Below are 20,190 nucleotides of genomic sequence, written 5' to 3' on the forward strand. Positions count from 1 at the left end.
GAGGGCTATCAGGAGCTGCAAGGCAAAGCGTGAGAGGACGGGTCGGTGAGGACGCACTCACAGTTTCCTCTTACCGATCGGACAAAGAGATTATTGGAGCCAATTAGACAAACCTGCACCGCGATGTCACGAATGTCAATGAGACACATGGGCGCGTCTTCTTGGACCATTAGATTAAATAGGTCGATGTCCAGTTTTTCAAATACCAGACACGTGCGGCCCATGTACTCAAAGTGTTCTATGAACTTGACCAAGTGGTTCTCATCTGCATCTACCACGCTGACTGCCTTCAACATGGAGAGCTGGAGGGAACAAAGAGGAAGACGTGGTCAGGGTCCTCGAACAAACTCTTGACGGTGAAGAATGAACGTGAATATAGAAATATCAGAGGTGTAAATATTTACCTCATGCTCTGTGTCCTCCTTATTACCACTTTTCATGATTTTGATCGCCACTTTTTCGTGGCTGTCAACGTTCCAGCACTCGAGCACCTTTCCATAGCTGCCCTCGCCGAGGACCTTCATTATAACATAGCTGTTGGAGGCTCCGATAATGGTCTCTCCTTCCTCAAGGCTGAATTTACGATGGCCTGGAGAAGAGATATTGTTTAGTGTGTGTGTGCGTTTGCATGTCTGTGTGTGTGTGTGTGTGTGTGTGCATGAACAGGATGGAAGGAAACTTCTGGGTTGATGAAAACACGTTTGAACACAGATGCTCAATTAATAATGTCAATGAAACTTAAATACTGAGGTGAAGATATACGGGGCCTTTCCTCTCGTGACATGTTCAGGAGCTTTGGAATGTTTTGTTTTTTTCTCCAGCAATTAAGAGTTGATTTCAGGAAGATGAACTTCCATTAAGGTCTGTGGATTTTGCTTAAGAGTAATATATTTCCTTTTTTCATTGTTCATTGGAAGTGACAAACAGTGTTGGCCATTATACACATATTTTAGAGGCTTTGAGAAACATATCTGCTATATTTCGGCCATCTTTTCTGAAACTCGAAACATCCAAATGATGGCTAGACGGCTCCCTGCCTAAGACCATGATCTGAAGTTTAGATGTACGAAGTGTAGTGAACGGCAACAGGAGCATATCATGTATATTTGAAATGAATAGTGATAAAACTGTGAAAAAAATGCTGAAAATCAATTCTTAGTGTGTTGTAGAAACTAAAACAAAACAGGGAAAGTTTGAACATCGAATGAATCAAACTAAAGCTGCTGAGTGAGCAGATTTTCTGAAGTTATTTGATTTTACATTAAATGAATCCAGCAGTATTTTCCTTCAAATGATCTGTTCAGTCAGAGCTGCTGTGTTCCCAATTTACATTGATCCATCCAGACTGTTTTCACAACTTCTCTATTTCGTGTGAGGGCGTTACTCACCTGAAACGACCGAAGGGTTGGAGTGATGCACGGAAGACATTTTTCCTCCCTTCGTTTTGCTCTCGGTTGTCTCAAAAGTTGAATACTCTTCTCTCGCTCGTGTGCTGAAAGCCGGTGCTCGTTGTCTGCAAAAACTCTCCTGACCTCTGGGATCTGAAGTGTGCAGCTTTGGAGACTGTGAGGACTTTATAGGTTCAATTCTGGCTTTGATCTCCCTTGATCTCCCTTGATCTCCTTTAATCTCATTTGCTCCCCTTTGAGGTGCCACTCCCATCTATTTTGCATAACAGTAATCTCATCAACAATCTCCACGTTTTGATATTGGAAAATAAATAAATAAATATAAAAATTTTGCCAACAATTTATGTACAGTGGATTTTTTGGGGTTTTGTTCCAAAAGCATTAAGCAAATCAAAACATAGACATATCTTTAACCAAAATGTCACTTTCTTTATATTTCTTCATCCTTTTCTCTCCCATTTACTACTGATGATAAAACATTATGTCTGCATACCAATATAGCATGCACACCCCTGTTTACGTAATCATGTCCACACACTCATATGCACTGTGGGACAGGGTGCACAGTTGCTGTGTGTGTGTGTGTGTGTGTGTGTGTGTGTGTGTGTGTGTGTGTGTGTGTGTGTGTGTGTGTGTGTGTGTGTGTGTGTGTGTGTGTGTGTGTGTGTGTGTGTTCAACATGACTGATACATCCACCCGATACTTCTTCACCGAGAAGCAGGCTGGTGACGATTCCAGATGGCGGCTGATGGTAAAGGAACTTTTCTGGTTGATCTTGGTTTAATCATCCGACTTGAACATTTCTAGAACAGTGGTGATAATTCTGTTCCTGCAGACACATTTGGAATACCTGGTGGCCAACAATGCGACGCTAAAAGGGGAGAATGAGTTTTTTCAGCTGCGCAGCCTGGATGATCTAGTTAAGGTAGGCGCTCTCTCACTGCTTCCATCTTCTTCACTTTGTCACATCGATTTTAACAAGGCGCCTTCATTACTGACTGTAATTTATAAATTCTATACATTTTTTTAATGGTTTGACACATACAACCTTCAAGTAACTTGATGTTTAGAAGAAATGTTTTGTGGAATTACAGAACATTTCTTCGGGATGCTGAAGTAAATCATTTTAACTACTGGACAACTAGGAAAATATCAATTTATGAATAAACTAAATAATACGGTGGCTCATTTCACCAGGTTATGTAATTTTCCTTGTTACAAAACTGAAATAAGTTTTTTTGTCTGCTGCTTGGTTTTCGCCTCGTCAACAAGTCAATGGCGTCAGAGACTTCTCAGAAAAATTCCACATTGAGAGACGTTTTCAAAAAGTTGCATTTTCAGTGGCTCCAGCACCGTTGTGGTGTAAACGGGCTCTCTGTTTGTTTGTTGTGATCCGCCTCCGAGCCGATCCACTGACCTGACTTTGTTTCTTCATGCAGATCTCTCCAGTCAGGGATGCGGCAGCAGAACAGCCTCTGCCAGGCGCCACGTCCACAGGACGATTCAAACTAATGAGAAAAACAATCCGCAGATTCTGTAAAAGAATCCAAAACACACTGTGTTGCTGTTTTGTCAGCCAGACGGATTAATTCATTTTGGTCATTTTATTCATTTAGTTAAGATTGTTGATGTTGTTCATTAGTTAAGATTGTTAATATTGTTCATACTTAATGTTGTTGATATTGTTCATTTAGTTAAAATTGGTCATTTTGTGTGTTGTTGGGCAAATTAAAAATTAAAAATTAAAAAAATGATTTGAATTGTTTCTTCTTCCAGGGTTTGGGGGGTTGTTTTAGTTTGACAAACTGCTGCCTGAAATAAAAGCCAGTGTGGCAGTCGATGCCAGTTCCTGGATGATATCAACCAACATTTTTGAACTGAGGCTACAATATATGACATCCTGTGTGATTTGTGACGTCCCACTTATCTCACATTAAAAGGACCCAAATCAATACTTGGTCACTCAGTGGCAGTGCAACACAATTAGCTTTACATTTTACTGGTACTGACTCATGTCCTGGACAGACATATGGATGAGGAGCTTTTAAATACATTCTCTAAAGTTAATGGGATTTAAAAATATATATCTATATATTCTAGTAAGAACAGCTGATTTTGTTCTTAATTGACTTATTTCCTGTCACATTCAATTAGGTGTCACGCGGAGCACCATTTATGTAGGGATTTCTTACCTCATAAGGATCACTAGGTACCATTTATGTTGCGTTTGGCTCTCAATACTGATAAATAATAATCGAAGATAGTTATTAATTATGTTATTGAAATTTTAATCAGATCTGTATCACAATACCTCGGAGCACCACCTGTTTAACAGGAACTGATAGCCAATTCAGTTATGTCAGTCTCACAAGACATACTAAATAGTTAATGAGGAATTTGAATTAATAGCTAAATTAATTACAATTGCCACAATAAACAGTAAAGCTTGAAGGATTTTGAGTTTGTGACACAGAAGAGGTCGACATTTCATTCACATTCATTGATATATGTGTAGGATTGCAACTTAACAAGTTTGTAAAGCAAAGATTAGCTTTGGAAAATTAAGATTTTCAAACATAATATTTGCCCAGGTAAACAAACTGTAAGTAATACAAACCCTTAGATACTCAGTGTTGTAATAAACATGTATAAGTTGACGTTGCATTTTCAATAAAGGAGACTCATAACAAAGCTGTCCTCACCTTCTCACAATGCGTACAATATATATACGGGTAAGCGCAAGTTTTCTTGTTGACAAAACACTCAGTGTCGGATATATTTGATCCATAGATTATATTTACACTGTTAATGTTTAGTTTCCATCTTCTTCACTATTTATATTGTCCACTGGTATGATTAGTGATTTTTGCAGTGCTATCAAGAGCAGTTTAAGTCCAGAAAAAGTCACATGACCCTTTGGTCATGTCACAGGAGCCTTAAAAATGATTGTTGCTTTTTGAGTTGCAATCTAAAGCTCAGTGTGCGTTGATCTGCTCTATTTAATAAATCTCCCACAGACACTGTAAAGAGGAATGAAATGGATGAAATCTTTAGATAATATCTTTAATAATGGAACGTTGTCTTCATCTGGGTGGATAGAGTCGATCCCTGTCCGTTATATAGTGCGTGTGAGCAGACTTCCTGCTGGCCCGCATCCCGGGGCTGCAGAGGTTTAGTCGGCAGTCACAGAGACCAAAGCCAGGAGGGCGACTCTGGAAACAGTCGTCTCGTCGCCCTTCACGGTGAGAGGCACGCACGCCTGCACCACCTCGTAGGGCTGAAACACACAAACAAACCAGGGCGCAAGTTAACCCATAAAAAGTGTGACTGGGTTTCCCGGTAATTCCTCAGTGCGACGCCGAGCTTTGCATAAGAACAAGGAATAGGAAGAAAAACAGGAACATGCTGGATGTTATTGGTGGAAACCTGAGGAGACCTTTTCAAATGCTGTATCTGAAAAGCTCTGGATGGAGGAGGAGGAGGAGGTGAAACCAGTAATAGGTAGACGGAACTATACATGAAACCGTATGTAACCAAGGAAGACCACCACAGTAGGAATGTTAAGTTAATAAGTGATAAGATAATGTTTTCTAAATACTGTCATCTTTAAATCAGGGCTGTATTTGGAGCTGTACTTGATTAAAACCTTCTTCTTTTTGTTTTGTTTTTAATCAGAAGAATATTAGCTCACTCATTTATTGTTGAATACAAACAGCACAAACCTATACAAGCGTTCTATCCCGGCGCACGGCAGAGATGCAGAGTCATCAGCTCTTCCTCACCTTGTACCCAGTGGCGGGGCTCCATCTGATGGTGACGACACGTCTTTGACCTCCTCCATGCTGCCTCTCGCCGGCTCTATACTGAAGCCTTGCTGCTGCAGGGATGTGAGGTGATCCCAGTAAAACTCACCAGTCTGGGGGCAAATCATGAGACCAGGTGTTCATTTCCACCTCATTTAGTGAGTTTGACACAAGTATTGCTGGACTTGGCGGCACCATGTCAGCTCCTGACGGGACCTTGTTACTGGCCTGTGTGGAGTGGATGCAGCCCACCTGCAGCTCCCTGACTGCAGCAGTGAGTTCACCACCGCTGTCGCTCGCCCGCAGGCTCACCAGGAGAGGGAGGCTGGAATTTCCATCACGTCTGACTCGCCTATGTGGAGGAGATTCACAAGGTCAGGCCGTCCCCCCACAAATCCTTTGAAGTATTTTTCCACAAACTGTTTAAGTGACAACTGTATTGATTTTAAGGTTTAAAAATGTATTTGCGGGAACTGCCAGGACTCTGTATATATCACATTCAGTTGCTCAATACACATTCGTTGGGATATTTTAGCCATACCAATGTACAATTCCAACTGTGGACACACTTCTTTCCATTACAGGAACTCATTACAACATCCTCTCTGCATTTTCCCATGAGGCCTTGCCACTGGAAATAAGCCTTTCCCCTATACATTATGTTTTCTGTGTCCTCCTTCCTCACATCAATCCCAAATAGTGCAAATTCTTACTGGACATCAGTGAGATACCTTCAGACAAAACTGACATCTCGTCTTCACATGGAGTCCACCATTTGTAACACAAAGTAAAGTTCAAGATTTCCAGCAGATTTAGGAGCTCATTTTCTCAGGGTGACACATGACCTGACTCCTGGTGACATTCTTATGGGCTCTGAACCTGCCACGATTAGCATGCATTACTCTGTACACGTTCTCACATACAGTAGATCATGAATGGTGTCTTGAAGAAATCTCTCATGGGGAGTCTTGAAGAGAGAACACTCCAACATGAATATGGAGATCCCACATTAACTACGGGTCCCATTCAGCTTGGTGGTTTGTTTTTACCGTGGGGACGAGATGCAGAGACGATACCTGTGAGCAGACGGGGGCTGGTTACGTGTGAAGGAAGGAGAGAGTCAATGGGGACAGTCAGCGGGTCTCCTCCATGGAGATACGTGTGATGTGAAGAGGCTGCGCCCTTCAGATCCATCACACACACTTTAGTCTGTGAGGGTGAAACAGAGTTAATGTTTTCATATCATGAGGACCAATGTGATGAGAGGTCATCCACAGTGCTGCTGCTCTCAGTATATTTGAACAGCAGGCTGCACTAGAGGGCAGTAATTTGCATGGATCATATGATGATGTTCACCATAATATGATTATATTCAAGACAAGGACAAGTTGAGAGAAAACACGTGTTCAAGGCTCACAATACCTGTGTGTGTGTGTGTGTGTGTGTGTGTGTGTGTGTGTGTGTGTGTGTGTGTGTGTGTGTGTGTGTGTGTGTGTGCCAGGATCTAGATCACTGTGCTAGCAGGTGATAAATATCAGAAATAAGCATGAGGACGCAGGTTTCATCATCAATTACCCACAATAAACGTGGAACCACAGTCTTCCTCAGTTGGACTCCGACGCTGGAAATGTTCAACTGAACTTAAAGGAGCAGTGATGATCCAGAACAAGGGTCTGCAACCGTTTCCATTTCTCTCTTCCCACCAAAATAAAAGCGTCTTGAGCCACTGAACACGTTTAATCATCAAATAATAAGGGAGGGAGAGATAAAGAGGGGCGGAGCTGGAGAAGCATGTCGTCCTCTGGAACAGCAAAATATTAAATATTATTATAGATGACTGAGGGCTTCTATTTTTTAATAGTTTTTCTTATTGTTGTGATTTTAGTCATATTTATTTATTGATTTACAGTATAAATATTTTCCCTTCTCGTTATTTTTGCTACGTGATTGTTTGTCTTTGTTAAAAAAAAAGTTGGAAATAAAGACAAACCATAAAAGATCAGTTTATAAAGTTAAATGTAGTTGATATAAATTAAATGCAGTTTTGTTCAATGTATATTTATGATATTTCATGACAATTTAGAAAAAAACTGATTCCGTTTGAGCTTTTTTAGCCACTTTTATCCGATTATTAGCTTTTTATTTTTTTATTTTTTTAGCATATCCTCCTCCTTTCCCTCCTTATTTTTAGCAATTTTCGCTTGTTTAGTATTTTCGGCCAGCGAGTCTGAGAATAAGCCCGGTATTCAGATAAAGTTAAAAAAACCCACTAAGGGTCCCTGAGCCTGACCTTTGACCCCCCCCCCCCCCCCCCATCACCTCCAGGGAGCACTAACGTCCTGGAAATAAAGGGTTATATGATTAGTTTAATTTAATTTGCAGCAACATTACATCTCATCAACTCTCATGTTCTCCAGTTCAAATTGATCACCAACAACCTGTTTGGAAGCTTTTCTTGTTCACGTCTTCAAACCAACCAGGGAGCTGCTGACTTTTTGTTACTTACAGATTTTACTCTTCTTTTTAATATCTTTTAATTTTTATTTCATTCCAGAACGACGCTGGATTAGCTACTAAACTTCTAATAAAGCAAATGTGGGAGCTGTGAGTAACATATTCTGATTTATATGCCTTTATATTACCTTTTAAGCACCAGGCTGGTTCGTTAGCAACAGCTGATCCCACGTTGTTTTGTTGTTGTTGTTGTTTTGTTTATTGTGAAGTATTTTTATTTATTTTTTGTTCATGTCTGCGAAGTTGTGCTGATAGAGACTGTAGATCAAATGTAGGCTTTGCAGAGTCTGATAACTTGATAACTGTGAGGAGATCTTTTTATTTATTTCCAGGACTAAATGGAGGTTCAGGATTTTCTCCTGTCTGCTAATAATTATGATCATTAGTAGAGGATCATTCAATGATCTGATCTTACATGGTTGGATAAGGTCAGAGTCACTCAGACTGGTCTGAATAGTCATTTATTAGCTGTTAAAACAGCAGATTTCTTTGTAAAGAAAAGATTCAGTGCAGCTGATGAACATATTCAGACACACAATGTGTTTCACTAACATTCTGAAACGTCCTGCTGCAGCAGCAGAGTCACGACTTGTTCAGGAGAAACTGCGTTTCTCCATAACTTAGCAACAGATAGGATGTAAACAATGGCACATGGCACAAGGAGAGGAAGCACTTCCTCTTCTTCCCAATATGGGCATGTGGGCGGAGCCAGTCCAGCTCCTGAATCCCAGCAGGTTCTGAATGAGGCTCAATGATCAAATATTCAAGTGGATGGAAATCAAGGACAAGCTGGATTTGGGGACAAAAAGCTTCAAATACAATGTTTGTGGGCCGATAAGAACCACGTGGACGCGCTGAAGAGTTGCGTCATACGTCCCCACAATGAGTCGACACAGCCGTCAACATCTGGATCACTTTATTGCGTCACATTACGTCGTTGTTAAGTTCATCCTAGCAGTTAGTTGGCGGAGGCTAAAGTCAGGACCATCTACAGTACAAACACCAGAACGGAGCTTCGCAAACACAGATGAGCCACAAACGACACGCCTGTGCTGCAGACGATCACAATAAACTCCTTTTCTTTTTTCTTCTTAATGTACATGATAATCGCCTCAAACGTTACAAAACCCATCATTCCTACGTCTTTTTAAAAAAAGAGTCAAATCAACAGACTGATTGTGAATTTGATTTTCAACGATGGAGATAAAACACCAAGAAGTAATAAAAAAACAAAGACATTATTTTGAAAAAAAAAAGAAAGGAAAAAAAGACGTGAACTGGAGGAAAACAACGTTTTTTTGTTTTTTATAGGTCTGGAAGAAACAACAACTTAAGCGACAAAATAAATAAACAAATAAATTAAATTGAACAAACATCTAATAAAAGACTTTGACGAGTGGCATCGCACAGCAACAGGCACCGCAGTTTAAAAACAAGGTTTCCCAGTCAAAGGGCCGGTGGGGAAGATTTGGCTCGACGGAGAAGCAGCAGTTTGAGCGAAGCCGCTATTTTCATCTGGAGGATTGGACCGACGGAGGAAATCACGCCGGAGCGTCTCAACAACCACAACTGAGGATAAAGTCGCAGCTCCGGCAGATCACAACCATGTAAAGCAAAGCAAAAAGGTCAGAACTCCTATGTGATGATTTGAATCTGACAACACTGGATTCACGGCGTGGAACTTAAAAACAAAACAACAAAAACAAAAAGCGACATATTTCCGGTGAGGCTTGATGTTTCTTCGACTCCACGTCGGTGAAACTTGGGACGGATTCCTTTTTTTGTTTTTTTCTTAAAAGAAAAAAGGTCTAAAATCTGTATCGACTGGTGAGAAAACACGTCGAGAGTCTTCAGCTACGTCTTTTCTGAGCTCCGTCAAAATGAAAACTCTTAAGAAGTGGAAGTCGTGAGTCTGTTTGAGATTGTGACGGGATGATGGGCACCATGCAGCATGCTCGCGTCGGGACGACTGCTTTCACCCTTTTAACCACATCGATACCGATTCCAGCGAGAATCTTCTCCACTTTCTGGAGATTTTTTTTTTTTTTTCCCCACACATTTTTGTGTCCCCCAAAAACGCTGACTCAGCAAGTTGAGAGTCAGCGGTGTCGTACCGTCCAAGGCCGACGCTCTAAACCGTCAAAGGAAAAGGAATTTTTTTTTAAAGTGAAGAGAAACCAGGGCGACGGTTAACGTGAGGCGGCGGCGGGATCAAGTAAGACTTGGATGAATGATTTAAAGAAGGAAACGTCAAGAATCGTTTGTCGTTTTTCGTAAGACTTTGACACGACTGGGTAAGAAACTCTGTCGGTGTTAAAAAAAAGGTCAAGTCCTCTTTTCTTTTCTTCCCTTTTTACGTCCTTGTTCAACGTCTCGCCAGGCGGGAATGTTCTGTGCAGTTCCTCTCCTCACAAAAACATCAAGTAACAAAAAAAAACAAACAAAAAACTGTGATTCTTCTTTCCAGGTGAATGAATCCACAAGAGGGAAAAAACTGTCTGAAGAAGTTCCTGCTTTCATTCGCTTCTTTTCACATTTTTCCTCCACTTCCCCTCCTCAAGTCTGTGGAAAACTGAAGACGCAGAAGAAGAGAGAGCACAAAGAACTTTAGAAACTGATTCTTGCTCATAAACCTCTGTATAATTCTAGTTGTATAGGTCTATGGTCGCGCTCTTCCTGCTGTTAGCGTCATGTAGCTTTGTGGGTTAGCCACTCGCTGTTGACGCTTTTCCACGACGTGTAAAAACCAGTCGCTGTCCTGGCGAACGCCGTTTAACGTTCCCATTAAAGCTCAAACTGTGGGAGGAAGATTGTCGCTAAACTATCTGTCTGTATTTCACTCCGTCTGTCTAAAGTCAGAGCTGTCAGTGTGAGAAAGAATCTGTCAACGTCAACCTGAATCTGCAAACGTCGTCTGTCTGTAATAGAATCTGCACATGGAAAAAGATTGGTCAGTTCGTACAAAGATATTTGTAATTAAAAAATCTGTTTTCAGTTTCAAATGCTGACAATACAGACAACTCACCAGTTAAGAGTCGAGCAGATTCACACTTGGTTGTTAGTTTGTTTTGTTAACAAGTGACTTCTGCTACAGTTCTGCCTTGACAGGAGTCCAAGCTGTAAAGTGTGGGTTTTGATGCCCTGAGCTCAGGCTCACAGGCTCCTTCATTCTGGCAGTCTGCCAACAGGTTGAGAACAGACTTACCAACTACTAATATCTTTGTACGTATCGACAACACTTTGTACTCTTTGAAATACAGAAAGTATCGTACCGTTTGTTTGTCTTATTTTAACATCAGCTGCTGCTAACGGCTCCTTGAATAAGTCACCAGTTAACAGGGGCACCAGTGAAACCGAGACACCGGGCAGTGAAGCGCGATCGCAACAATCCACATTTTGTAATATTACTGATATAAATATGGAAATATATACTAGTCGTCCCTCACTATAACACAGTTCACCTTTCGTGGCCTCGCTGTTTCTCAGATTTTCTTGTGTGCAATTTTGCATGTTTTTTTTTAACAGTGTATGAACATACAGTGTCCTGATTGGCTAAGGGACTGTAGACACTTGTCAATCAATCTCCATGTCGTGTCTCATGTCCTCGAATGTGTTCCACTTGTCAAATATACGTCAACGTCTGATCGACAGCAGTGAGACTCTGAAGTCCTGCATGTTTGTAAGTTTAGTTCCTGACAAACCCACAATGTCGACAAAACGTTCTGCACCGACAAAGGAACCTGCGGTCGCAGCCAGAAGGCTGAGGAATGTTTATGTTTTAAAATCTACCAAGGTTTGACCTTTGAGTATTTAAACAAGAGAGAAATGTGAGGAAATGTTAATTCCTGTCTGAGAAAAGTGTATAAAGTGTGTGGTGACGGGTTTTACAGCCTTAAAACATATATAATACTTTAAAAAAAAAAAAAAAAAGTTAACTACTTCGTGGATTTCACTTATTGCGGGTTATTTTTAGAACGTAACCCCGCGATAAACGAGGGACCTCTGTACTTAATTTATTATTTGAGCTGAGATACAATACACGTTTGCTCCGCATCATGTCAGGGGTGATTCCTTGTACACGACGGGGAAACGCTCCGATGACTCCGCCCACACCGCCGTGGCACTACATTGTAAAAACAACCAAAGCTGAGTGGAGAAGAGGCGACGAGGGCCGAGTAGGTCCTGGTGGAAAAGTGCCGTCAACTGCTGGCACTACTTGGTGACGACACCATCACAGGGCACCGCAGTTTCCAGATTATAACATGTCACACTGAGTGTTTGTCACTTTAGTTCACAACAACATATGGAAGCAATCAAATGCCAGCTTAAAGACCTGATCTTAAAAGTATTCACATTACAAGACATTTTACACGAGGTAATGTGGAACAATCAGTCAAATCCTGTCGTAATGGGGGTTAAGTGCATCATTTTGTGGTCATGCAGTGACATCTAGTGGCCTGATGTGGTATCGCTTGATATATGGGTCGTTTCCAACCAGCCAGATAAATGAAAAAAGAAAGTGACTGGAAAAGACGGTACTTTGATGGGCGTGTACACATGCTCACTTTCTACAGTCATTTTCCTTTCCTGCCACAGGGATTTCTTTGCCCTCAGCTCAGACTTCCAGGTTCACATTTGAATAATATGATCAAGACATGAGCAGCTTGTAAACCCAACCTGACCAGAATGAGCCTGTCAGTCTGCACCGAGGGCAAAGAAAGGCCAAGTTACAGGCTGAAAGTCGCAAAACGAGACACTGAAATATTGAACATCAGCATGAAACGCCGATTGTTGTGGAGCACAACACACAAAGACACTTCTGCTAATGACATATTGATGTTTCAAGGCAGGATTTTGTTGATCTACTATTATTAGAAATGGTGGAAAGTTCAGTTACATTTCTGATGTTACAGGAATAAACTTTAACTTTAGTTTTTCTACAAAATATCAGTTATGAAAGCACATCAGGAGCTTTGGAATTGAATTAAAGTAGTGATTTGTGGTTTTCCTGTCACAGGATGTTGGTATTTTCTGCTGTTGGGATGCCTGAGCAATAACATTTATTTGTAAATAAAAAGCTTATTTCATTATTTGAGTTGCTCAGCGTCACACAAACAAAACATTCAACTCTTGAAATGTGTGGGGAAAAATAGTTTCTTAATTTGTTTCTTCCTTATTTCTTGGACATTTAAAGGCAGAAGTGATTTTAACTCCTGCAGCTCTCTGCTGCCCCCTGGTGGCGATTTTGTGAACTCTGGAATAAAAAACCCTCTGATTCCTGGTGATAATCTGACAGCGTTTACTCAGATTTAGTGATTTGTGCTTTGGAATACCTCTCAGCCAAAGCGAGCAGCCGCGTCTGTGAGGGACTCACCTGGTCGTAGTATTTGTTGATGTACTTGTACAGCTCGTGTAAAGCCACCAGGCAGTTGACCTCCGCCGCGTAATTCTGTGTGAGGAGATTAAAAATGGAGAGACGTCAGCGGGCGGAAGCTGCCTCGGCTGTCGTTCATGTTTAATTCCCGGCTCTTGTCATGCAGCCGCCCGGATGGTGGCCTTAATAATAATAATAATTAAAAAGTGACGTTACTGATGCTAACAGTGAAACACGTACGCGGGAGAGTTCAGCCAGAGCCGAGTTCATTTCCTGGTCGCTGGCCGAGATGGTCTGACGGATGTCGGCGTAGTACCTGGAGGAGGAAGCAGAACCAAACGCTCAAACAATGAAGGATTGGTTGATTGACATCAACACCTTTTCACAAATCTACAGTAACTGTACAAGCAGGATGATTGTTGGATTAAAGGATTAAATAGCTTTTGTCTTTTCAGGCATGTTGCACTAGGTATATGTGTTCTATGTGTATTTCTGTGTGTACAATGTGTGTGTACGTTGGATGGAGATTTGATTTTGTGTATTTCCAGAAAATATAGATTCAATCAGATAGATTCATTTTGAAAGGGTTTCATGTGTATTATAATACTAATACTAATAAACTACTACGACTACTACTGCTCCTACTCATAATAGATTTTACTTTTAATGCACTTCAGATTGCTTGAATGTAAAAAAAAAAAAAAAACAGTACAAAAACCTGTTTAAAGATTATTCACACACATTTAAAGAATTTCCCTCCAGGATTAATAAAGTACTTCTTTGCATGTCGTTTCATAACAAGCTGAACAAATAATAAAAAATATATGCAAACATAAATTACAAAATAAAACAATTATTTGACCTTTCTGGCCATTTTTAGTAGTTTTAGCTTCAGATGTATTTACAGTAGAATTCAAATCCCTTTGAATATTTCCATTATTTGTTGGATTTAATTGAATCCTGATGAGTCGATGGTGGAAAACGTCAGCGGCAGAAACATTTGGTGGAACTATTTGCTGACGGAACCTCTGGTGTGAGAAGATCCATGTAGGAAACACAACCTCCGTCCCGCCGCTGCTTCCATACGTGAGCAGTGTGAAGTGCAGCAGTCTGCTCTGCGCCCAGCCGAGCATGAGCGCCTCGCAGGCTCCGTCTACCGTCTGTCTGGAGCCCCCCCCCCCCCCCCCCCCACCCCCCCAGATGGCCCGGGGTCAGTGGGGCGACGGGCTGCCCCGCTCCTACCTCTCCACCATCTGCTTGTAGCGCGGGATGTCTCTGGCGTACAGCAACTTGTTGATGGGCGAGTCCTGGGCGAGGGAGAGACCAGGGTGAGAGTCACAGAGGAGGAATCTGGGGGGGGGGGGGGGGGTTCACTTCACGCTCGCTCGCTCACCCGTCCCAGCTTGTGGTCGGCGATGGTGCAGGAGTCCATGAAGGTCTGGGCGATGACGGACAGCACGGCGTCCACGTGGTCCGACGTCTGCACGTCGAAGATGAACTGCGGGTTCTTCAGGATGTTGATCCAGAACCGCAGCGGCAGACTGTCGGGTGGGAAGAGAGTCGTGTGATTCATGAGTCCCATGGAGTGGAGTGGAGTGGAGTGGAGTGGAGTGGAGTGGAGTGGAGTGGAGGGGAGTGGAGTGGAGTGGAGTGGAGTGGAGTGGAGTGGAGTGGAGTGGGGTGGAGTGGAGTGGGGTGGAGTGGAGTGGAGTGGAGTGGAGTGGAGTGTGGAGCGTAGTGGAGCGGAGTGGAGTGGAGCGTAGTGGAGTGGAGGGGAGTGGAGCGTAGTGGAGCGGAGTGGAGTGGAGGGGAGTGGAGTGGAGTGGAGTGGAGTGGAGTGGATCAGGATGCCAGCTGATCACAGGAAGTCCACACTGACTCGCTTACGTCTCACCAGGAAGAGACAAACTGGGGAAAAATTAAACGCTCGAGGCTGAAAACACAAACATTTCTTCCTAATCTGGTTCAGTGAGCTTCCTGAGGCCCGTCTCGTACAGAGGAACACCACAGATGACCACTAGGGGGCAGAGTTGTGCAGCGGGAAAGATCCTTTGAGGGACGAAGGTGAAAGTGTGTGTGTGTGTGTGTGTGTGTGTGTGTGTGTGTGTGTGTGTGTGTGTGTGTGTGTGTGTGTGTGTAAACCTGTTGGTCTTCCAGATGTGGATGGTCTCGGGGTCGGTGATGTTGTGCTGCAGCGCCTGCTCGTCCAGCAGGTCGAAGAAATACTTGACGGCCAGCGGGACGGGCCGGCTGGTGCTGAGGATGGCCGTGAAGAGGTCGTCCACAAACTTCTGCAGCGTGCCCTGAGGGACCAGACCACACCGTCTCACCACGCCTCTCACTAAATACCCCCTGGGGGGGGGCAGTCTGGCTTTCTACCAAGTCCACACCTTCTACTTTAACTCATGTTTAGTTTCCCAAAAGTTGGAAATACGTCATTCTTCTTAAAGAATAGTTATCATATCTATTGTAATGATTGTTCATTTAAATAAAAATTGTTCATGGTTGGCAATGTTCTTAATTTGCATATTTTTCTCCCTATAACATTTTTTAAAAATGTTTCTTACTGTGTATTTGTCTACTGAAGTAGGAGAGAGGAGCTTCAATATTTATCACAAATAGATGCAGAAATAAAGACAATTAAAATGATAAAAGAAAAATATTGCTCTGAAAATGAATACCATTATTATCACTATTATTAATATTATTGTTGTTGTTATTATTATTAATATGCTTGTCAATAGATAATTGTATCAATTTAATGTAGATTTTAATTTCTAATATTTATTTATTCATCTATTTTCCCCAACACTAATCATTCTTATTTTAGAAAAAGGAATAATAATTTAAATAAAACTTTTAAAAATGTAAGAACATTTATTTTATACTGAAAATGTATTGTTGTATTTTATAATCAGACACATTACTATTCTAGTTTTTTTCTGTACTATTAATTTAATCATATGCTTACTTGATGTTCTGTTACAACGTATAACCACTTGTATGTCTTGTTCAATTAAATTATTCTCCACCACGATAAAGATTACGTGAAGGTGACGCACAGTAAAAGAAGATATTTTTCATATCTTAACAGCAACATGTTTATATAATCTATTGACTTCATAAAGACATTGAATGTGGTTTTATTACCCACTTTGTGACTTATTTCACATTAATTATCAGTACAGCATATTTTCGGAGGGATGTGACGTGTAGTCCAGGTCCTACGGTACTACGTGTGGTCCAGGTCCTACGGTACTACGTGTAGTCCAGGTACTACGGTATGGCAGCGGTGGCTGTACCTTCATGGAGAGCAGGCGTGTGAGGTAGATCTCCGGGATGGCCTTGGCCCTCTCGCCCCCTCGCTCCCTCACGCTGCCCCTCCGGTGTTTGGGCAGCTCCGACTCCTCGCTGGCTTTCACCAGGTGCCACAGCCGCACGCCTCCTTCGTCCCCGTCGTCCAGCATGGGGGTCTCTGGAGGGAGGGGGGGGGGGTTAACGTCTCCACAAATCACCCTCAACTTCATTCAGACCATCTCAACTGAGTACCAGCCAAACACTGACCTCTGCTGGCTGCTCAGGCTCAGTGCAGTGTCTGACTGTGTAACGCAGGGGCGTCAAACTGATTTCAGTTGAGGAGCCACATCAACCTGACCTCTGACCTCTGACCTCTGGAGGCCCAACAAGTCAAACATTACATATTAAACTGCAGATATGGACAAATGCAAAGTCTTTCCTTCTTTTCATCCTTTTGTAACTGCAAGAATTTGCCAGACTATTCTGAAATTTACATATTAAAGGAAATCAGATATTATTATATTTGTAAAAAAAAAATAAAAACACTAAAAAAAAAAACCTCAGTCACCTTTATCTAGATATCGTATTCGGAATTAAAACAATTTGTCATCATCTGGAAATGGTTTTGAGTTTATGTGTCTAAAGTATCACTTCACATAAATTGGACTCGTTGTTTTATTGTGAAAGGCGTTGCGTTATGTGAACCTCCACAGATGCATTCATGTCGGGGGTCAAATTCTGACCAAGGGCGGTTTTGAATGTCATTTTTGCCAATCTAGTGTTTTTAGATCAGCCTCTGTCAGTTTTCATTTTTACACTTCAAAATCACATGACGGCCGGATTAGATCCTCTGGTGGGCCGCTTCTGGCCCCCGGGCCGCATGTTTGACACCCCTGGTGTAACGGATTCTGAACATAAGAGGCACTAAGATGTCAAATTTAACATCACGTGAACAGAATCAAAACTAGTTTGAGAGAATTGAGCCTGTGAGTCTGAACTCAGGGCAAACCAATCCCTTAAACACCTTCAAACCACACACACACACACACACACACACACACACACACACACACACACACACACACACACACACACACACACACACACACACACACACACACACACACACACACTGCCCAGGTCCCATCAGACCACGTCTCCTTGTCGGTACTCACTCTCTCCAGGCATGTAGTCGTGGCTGTCGTGGAGGTGGTGCTTGTTGTTTCTGGGGACGAGGGCCACCGTCGCTCCGTCAGGCACCTGAAAACACACCGTCAACCTTACTGGAGCTTTTCTGTGTGTGTGTGTGTGTGTGTGTGTGTGTGTGTGTGTGTGTGTGTGTGTGTGTGTGTGTGTGTGTGTCCTCACCTTGTAGTGCTGCAGTGTGTTGAGGCGTTTCCAGGAGCCCTGAACCACGGACGTCAGGTCCTCGTCCGAGAGGATCAGGTGACCCGCCACGCCTGCACGCCACTCTGAGGGGAGAATTAACCCACGACACGGCTGAGAGACTTTTCAAACCAAAGTGGTGAAAAAAAAAAATCCCTCGACCTTTTTGAAAGAGACGAAAAGTCTTAAAGACACAAATACCTTTTTACACTTCAGCAGTAAAATTAACACAAATTAATTGTTAAAGAATTATTTTAAATAAATAATAATCCCAAATAAACAATAATCCCCTTTTAAAAAGAAAGCAAGAAAAATACATTCCTTAAATATTTGTAAATAAATGCATAAATACATATTTTTAATAAACAGAAAAAATAATCATTTTATCAATAAATAAACCAAAAATAACCAAGTTCCTTAAATGTTTGTACATGTTGAAAAACATACATATTTTAATTTCTTTTTAATTAATACATATCTAAAATATTCTTTTCAAAGAAAGAAAAAATTGTGTTCACCTCTCGTTCAATATGTAAACAAAATTAGCAAAAAGCCACATGATTACAGTCCAATGCAGGAAAAGTTTATTATTGTATATTATTATACTGTATATTATTATACATTGTGAAATAAATAAACACAATTCTTAAATACTTATTTCCAAACAAACAATATATACACGAATAAACATTTTTCTAAAGGAATAAATATTTGGAACGTTTGGTTTCAGTGTGATTTGTAATTATTTGCTGATCTGATGTAAACTGGACAGATGAAGAAAGTGAGCGTAAAGAATAAAAACATTTAAATGTGAGATTGAGTCATGTTGAAGTACGGGATTATTTGAATCTAATTCGTTGGACTTTTGAAGGTTTCTTTCTCCGTTTCATTCAAGAAAGAGAGAAAAAGAAAGAATAAACACTAAACTATTTCTACATTTCTTACTAGAGTTAATAGATAAAATCGTACCGAGGAGCAGTGAGTCGATGTGCGGCCTCTGTGAATACGACGTCCCCTTCCAGGTTTGTTCCAGAAGTTTCTCCTTCACCTGTGTGATGGTGTCACAGTCCAGCACTTTAGCGGGAACCATCTGCGTCGCCGTGACAACGCCGCCGCCGCCGGTCGCCGTTGCCGGCGTCGCCACATTCAGAGTCTGGACAGAAGAAACGAGACTCATCAGCCTCTTTACCCGGCTGACTGTGCTGGGACAGGGGGGAGGGGCTATTTCCCCCTCATGATGTCACAAAGGGGAAACCGCCTGTATGAGCACACGTTCAGTAGGAAGTGGAGAAAACGAGTGAGGGAGACGACAGACTTTCTGGAGCCTCACACAGAGGATATAGGGACACATGTTACTGTTAGAAAACCATTATAAAGTCAATTTTGCATAATATGGCCTCTTTAATATAAAGTATGACAAATTACAGCTTTTTTTTTTTAATGTCGAAATATTGTCCTTATGTCAACTTCCATTTTGCCAAAAAAACACATTTTATGATACCATGGTGGTACTGTAACCCATTTTAATGCATAATTTGTGTGTTTAAACGTGTTTATTTTACTTTTTAGTGAATCAGAGAAGTTAAAAAAACAAAAAACTCTCAAGCGAGTGTTCTGTCATCAAACTTTCTGTTGAACACGTCTGCTCATGGCGATAATGAGAAAAATATCATGATAACTACAAACACTTAAGTAGCTCTTCCTCGTCAGTTATATATATTCATAGAAAGCCTTTGAGAAGCAAAGTTGTTTGTTGCCGTTGATTATTTTTCGTAGATTTTTTGTGCCTTCGATTTTTTTTTTTTTTGCCCCGTGACCTCCACCTGTCAGCCGAATAAACATGTCTTTAGAATCTACAGTTCTGTGGTTTGGAGGAGCTCAGTGAATGGAAACACGATGAATCACTGTTATAAAAACATAAAAACGTGTACATTGCAGCATGCTGAGCCGCCCTGATTATGCATGTATAAATAAAGTAATAATCAATAAAAAAGAATGCACTTTGTATTGTACTCGCTGATCATGCTGCTTCATTATCTGACAAAGTCACAGATTAATAGAGAAAATAGGAATTTAAAAAGAATGTGTGAAAATGGTGCTAGAATGTGACTGTCCAGGATGTGTGATGGGGGGGGGGGGGGTGGGGGGGTTCCCTGACCAGCGTCTTGTACTCCACGTCCTCTCGCAGCAGCCGGTTGTCGTTCAGCGTGTACTTGGCTTTCCCCGTCACGGCGTCCACCGGTCCCTTATCCACCTGGTGCTTTATGGCTCTGAACAGCATGTAGAAGGACTCGCCTGCAGACTCCTGACAAATACAACAAGCACTTATCAAACGCCTCCCGGGCAACAAAATCAAAGAAACTCCACTCAATCTCTTCACAGGAGGGTTAAAAATGTTGTTAAATAA

At 41.7% G+C, this 20,190-nt stretch overlaps 1 protein-coding gene across 1 annotated transcript in view; it reads right to left on the reverse strand.

Moving 5' to 3' along the window:
* Positions 1–4,581: 4,581 nt before the first annotated feature.
* LOC308130153 (plexin-B1-like) overlaps positions 4,582–20,190 on the reverse strand; it is a gene marked incomplete at both ends in the record, with an annotated part of 17,206 nt that continues 1,597 nt past the window's right edge. The window contains 13 exons of the mRNA XM_080496352.1: positions 4,582–4,686; positions 5,192–5,286; positions 6,289–6,421; positions 13,101–13,175; positions 13,341–13,416; positions 14,343–14,407; positions 14,494–14,641; positions 15,243–15,403; positions 16,403–16,575; positions 17,573–17,657; positions 17,766–17,869; positions 18,753–18,936; positions 19,942–20,088. Of these exons, the coding sequence (XP_080352478.1) occupies positions 4,582–4,686; positions 5,192–5,286; positions 6,289–6,421; positions 13,101–13,175; positions 13,341–13,416; positions 14,343–14,407; positions 14,494–14,641; positions 15,243–15,403; positions 16,403–16,575; positions 17,573–17,657; positions 17,766–17,869; positions 18,753–18,936; positions 19,942–20,088 (1,551 nt within the window). The remainder of the gene's footprint in view (positions 4,687–5,191; positions 5,287–6,288; positions 6,422–13,100; positions 13,176–13,340; positions 13,417–14,342; positions 14,408–14,493; positions 14,642–15,242; positions 15,404–16,402; positions 16,576–17,572; positions 17,658–17,765; positions 17,870–18,752; positions 18,937–19,941; positions 20,089–20,190) is intronic.

This window comes from Blennius ocellaris (assembly GCF_963422515.1).
Source record: "Blennius ocellaris genome assembly, chromosome: 5".
Lineage (NCBI taxonomy): Eukaryota > Metazoa > Chordata > Actinopteri > Blenniiformes > Blenniidae > Blennius > Blennius ocellaris.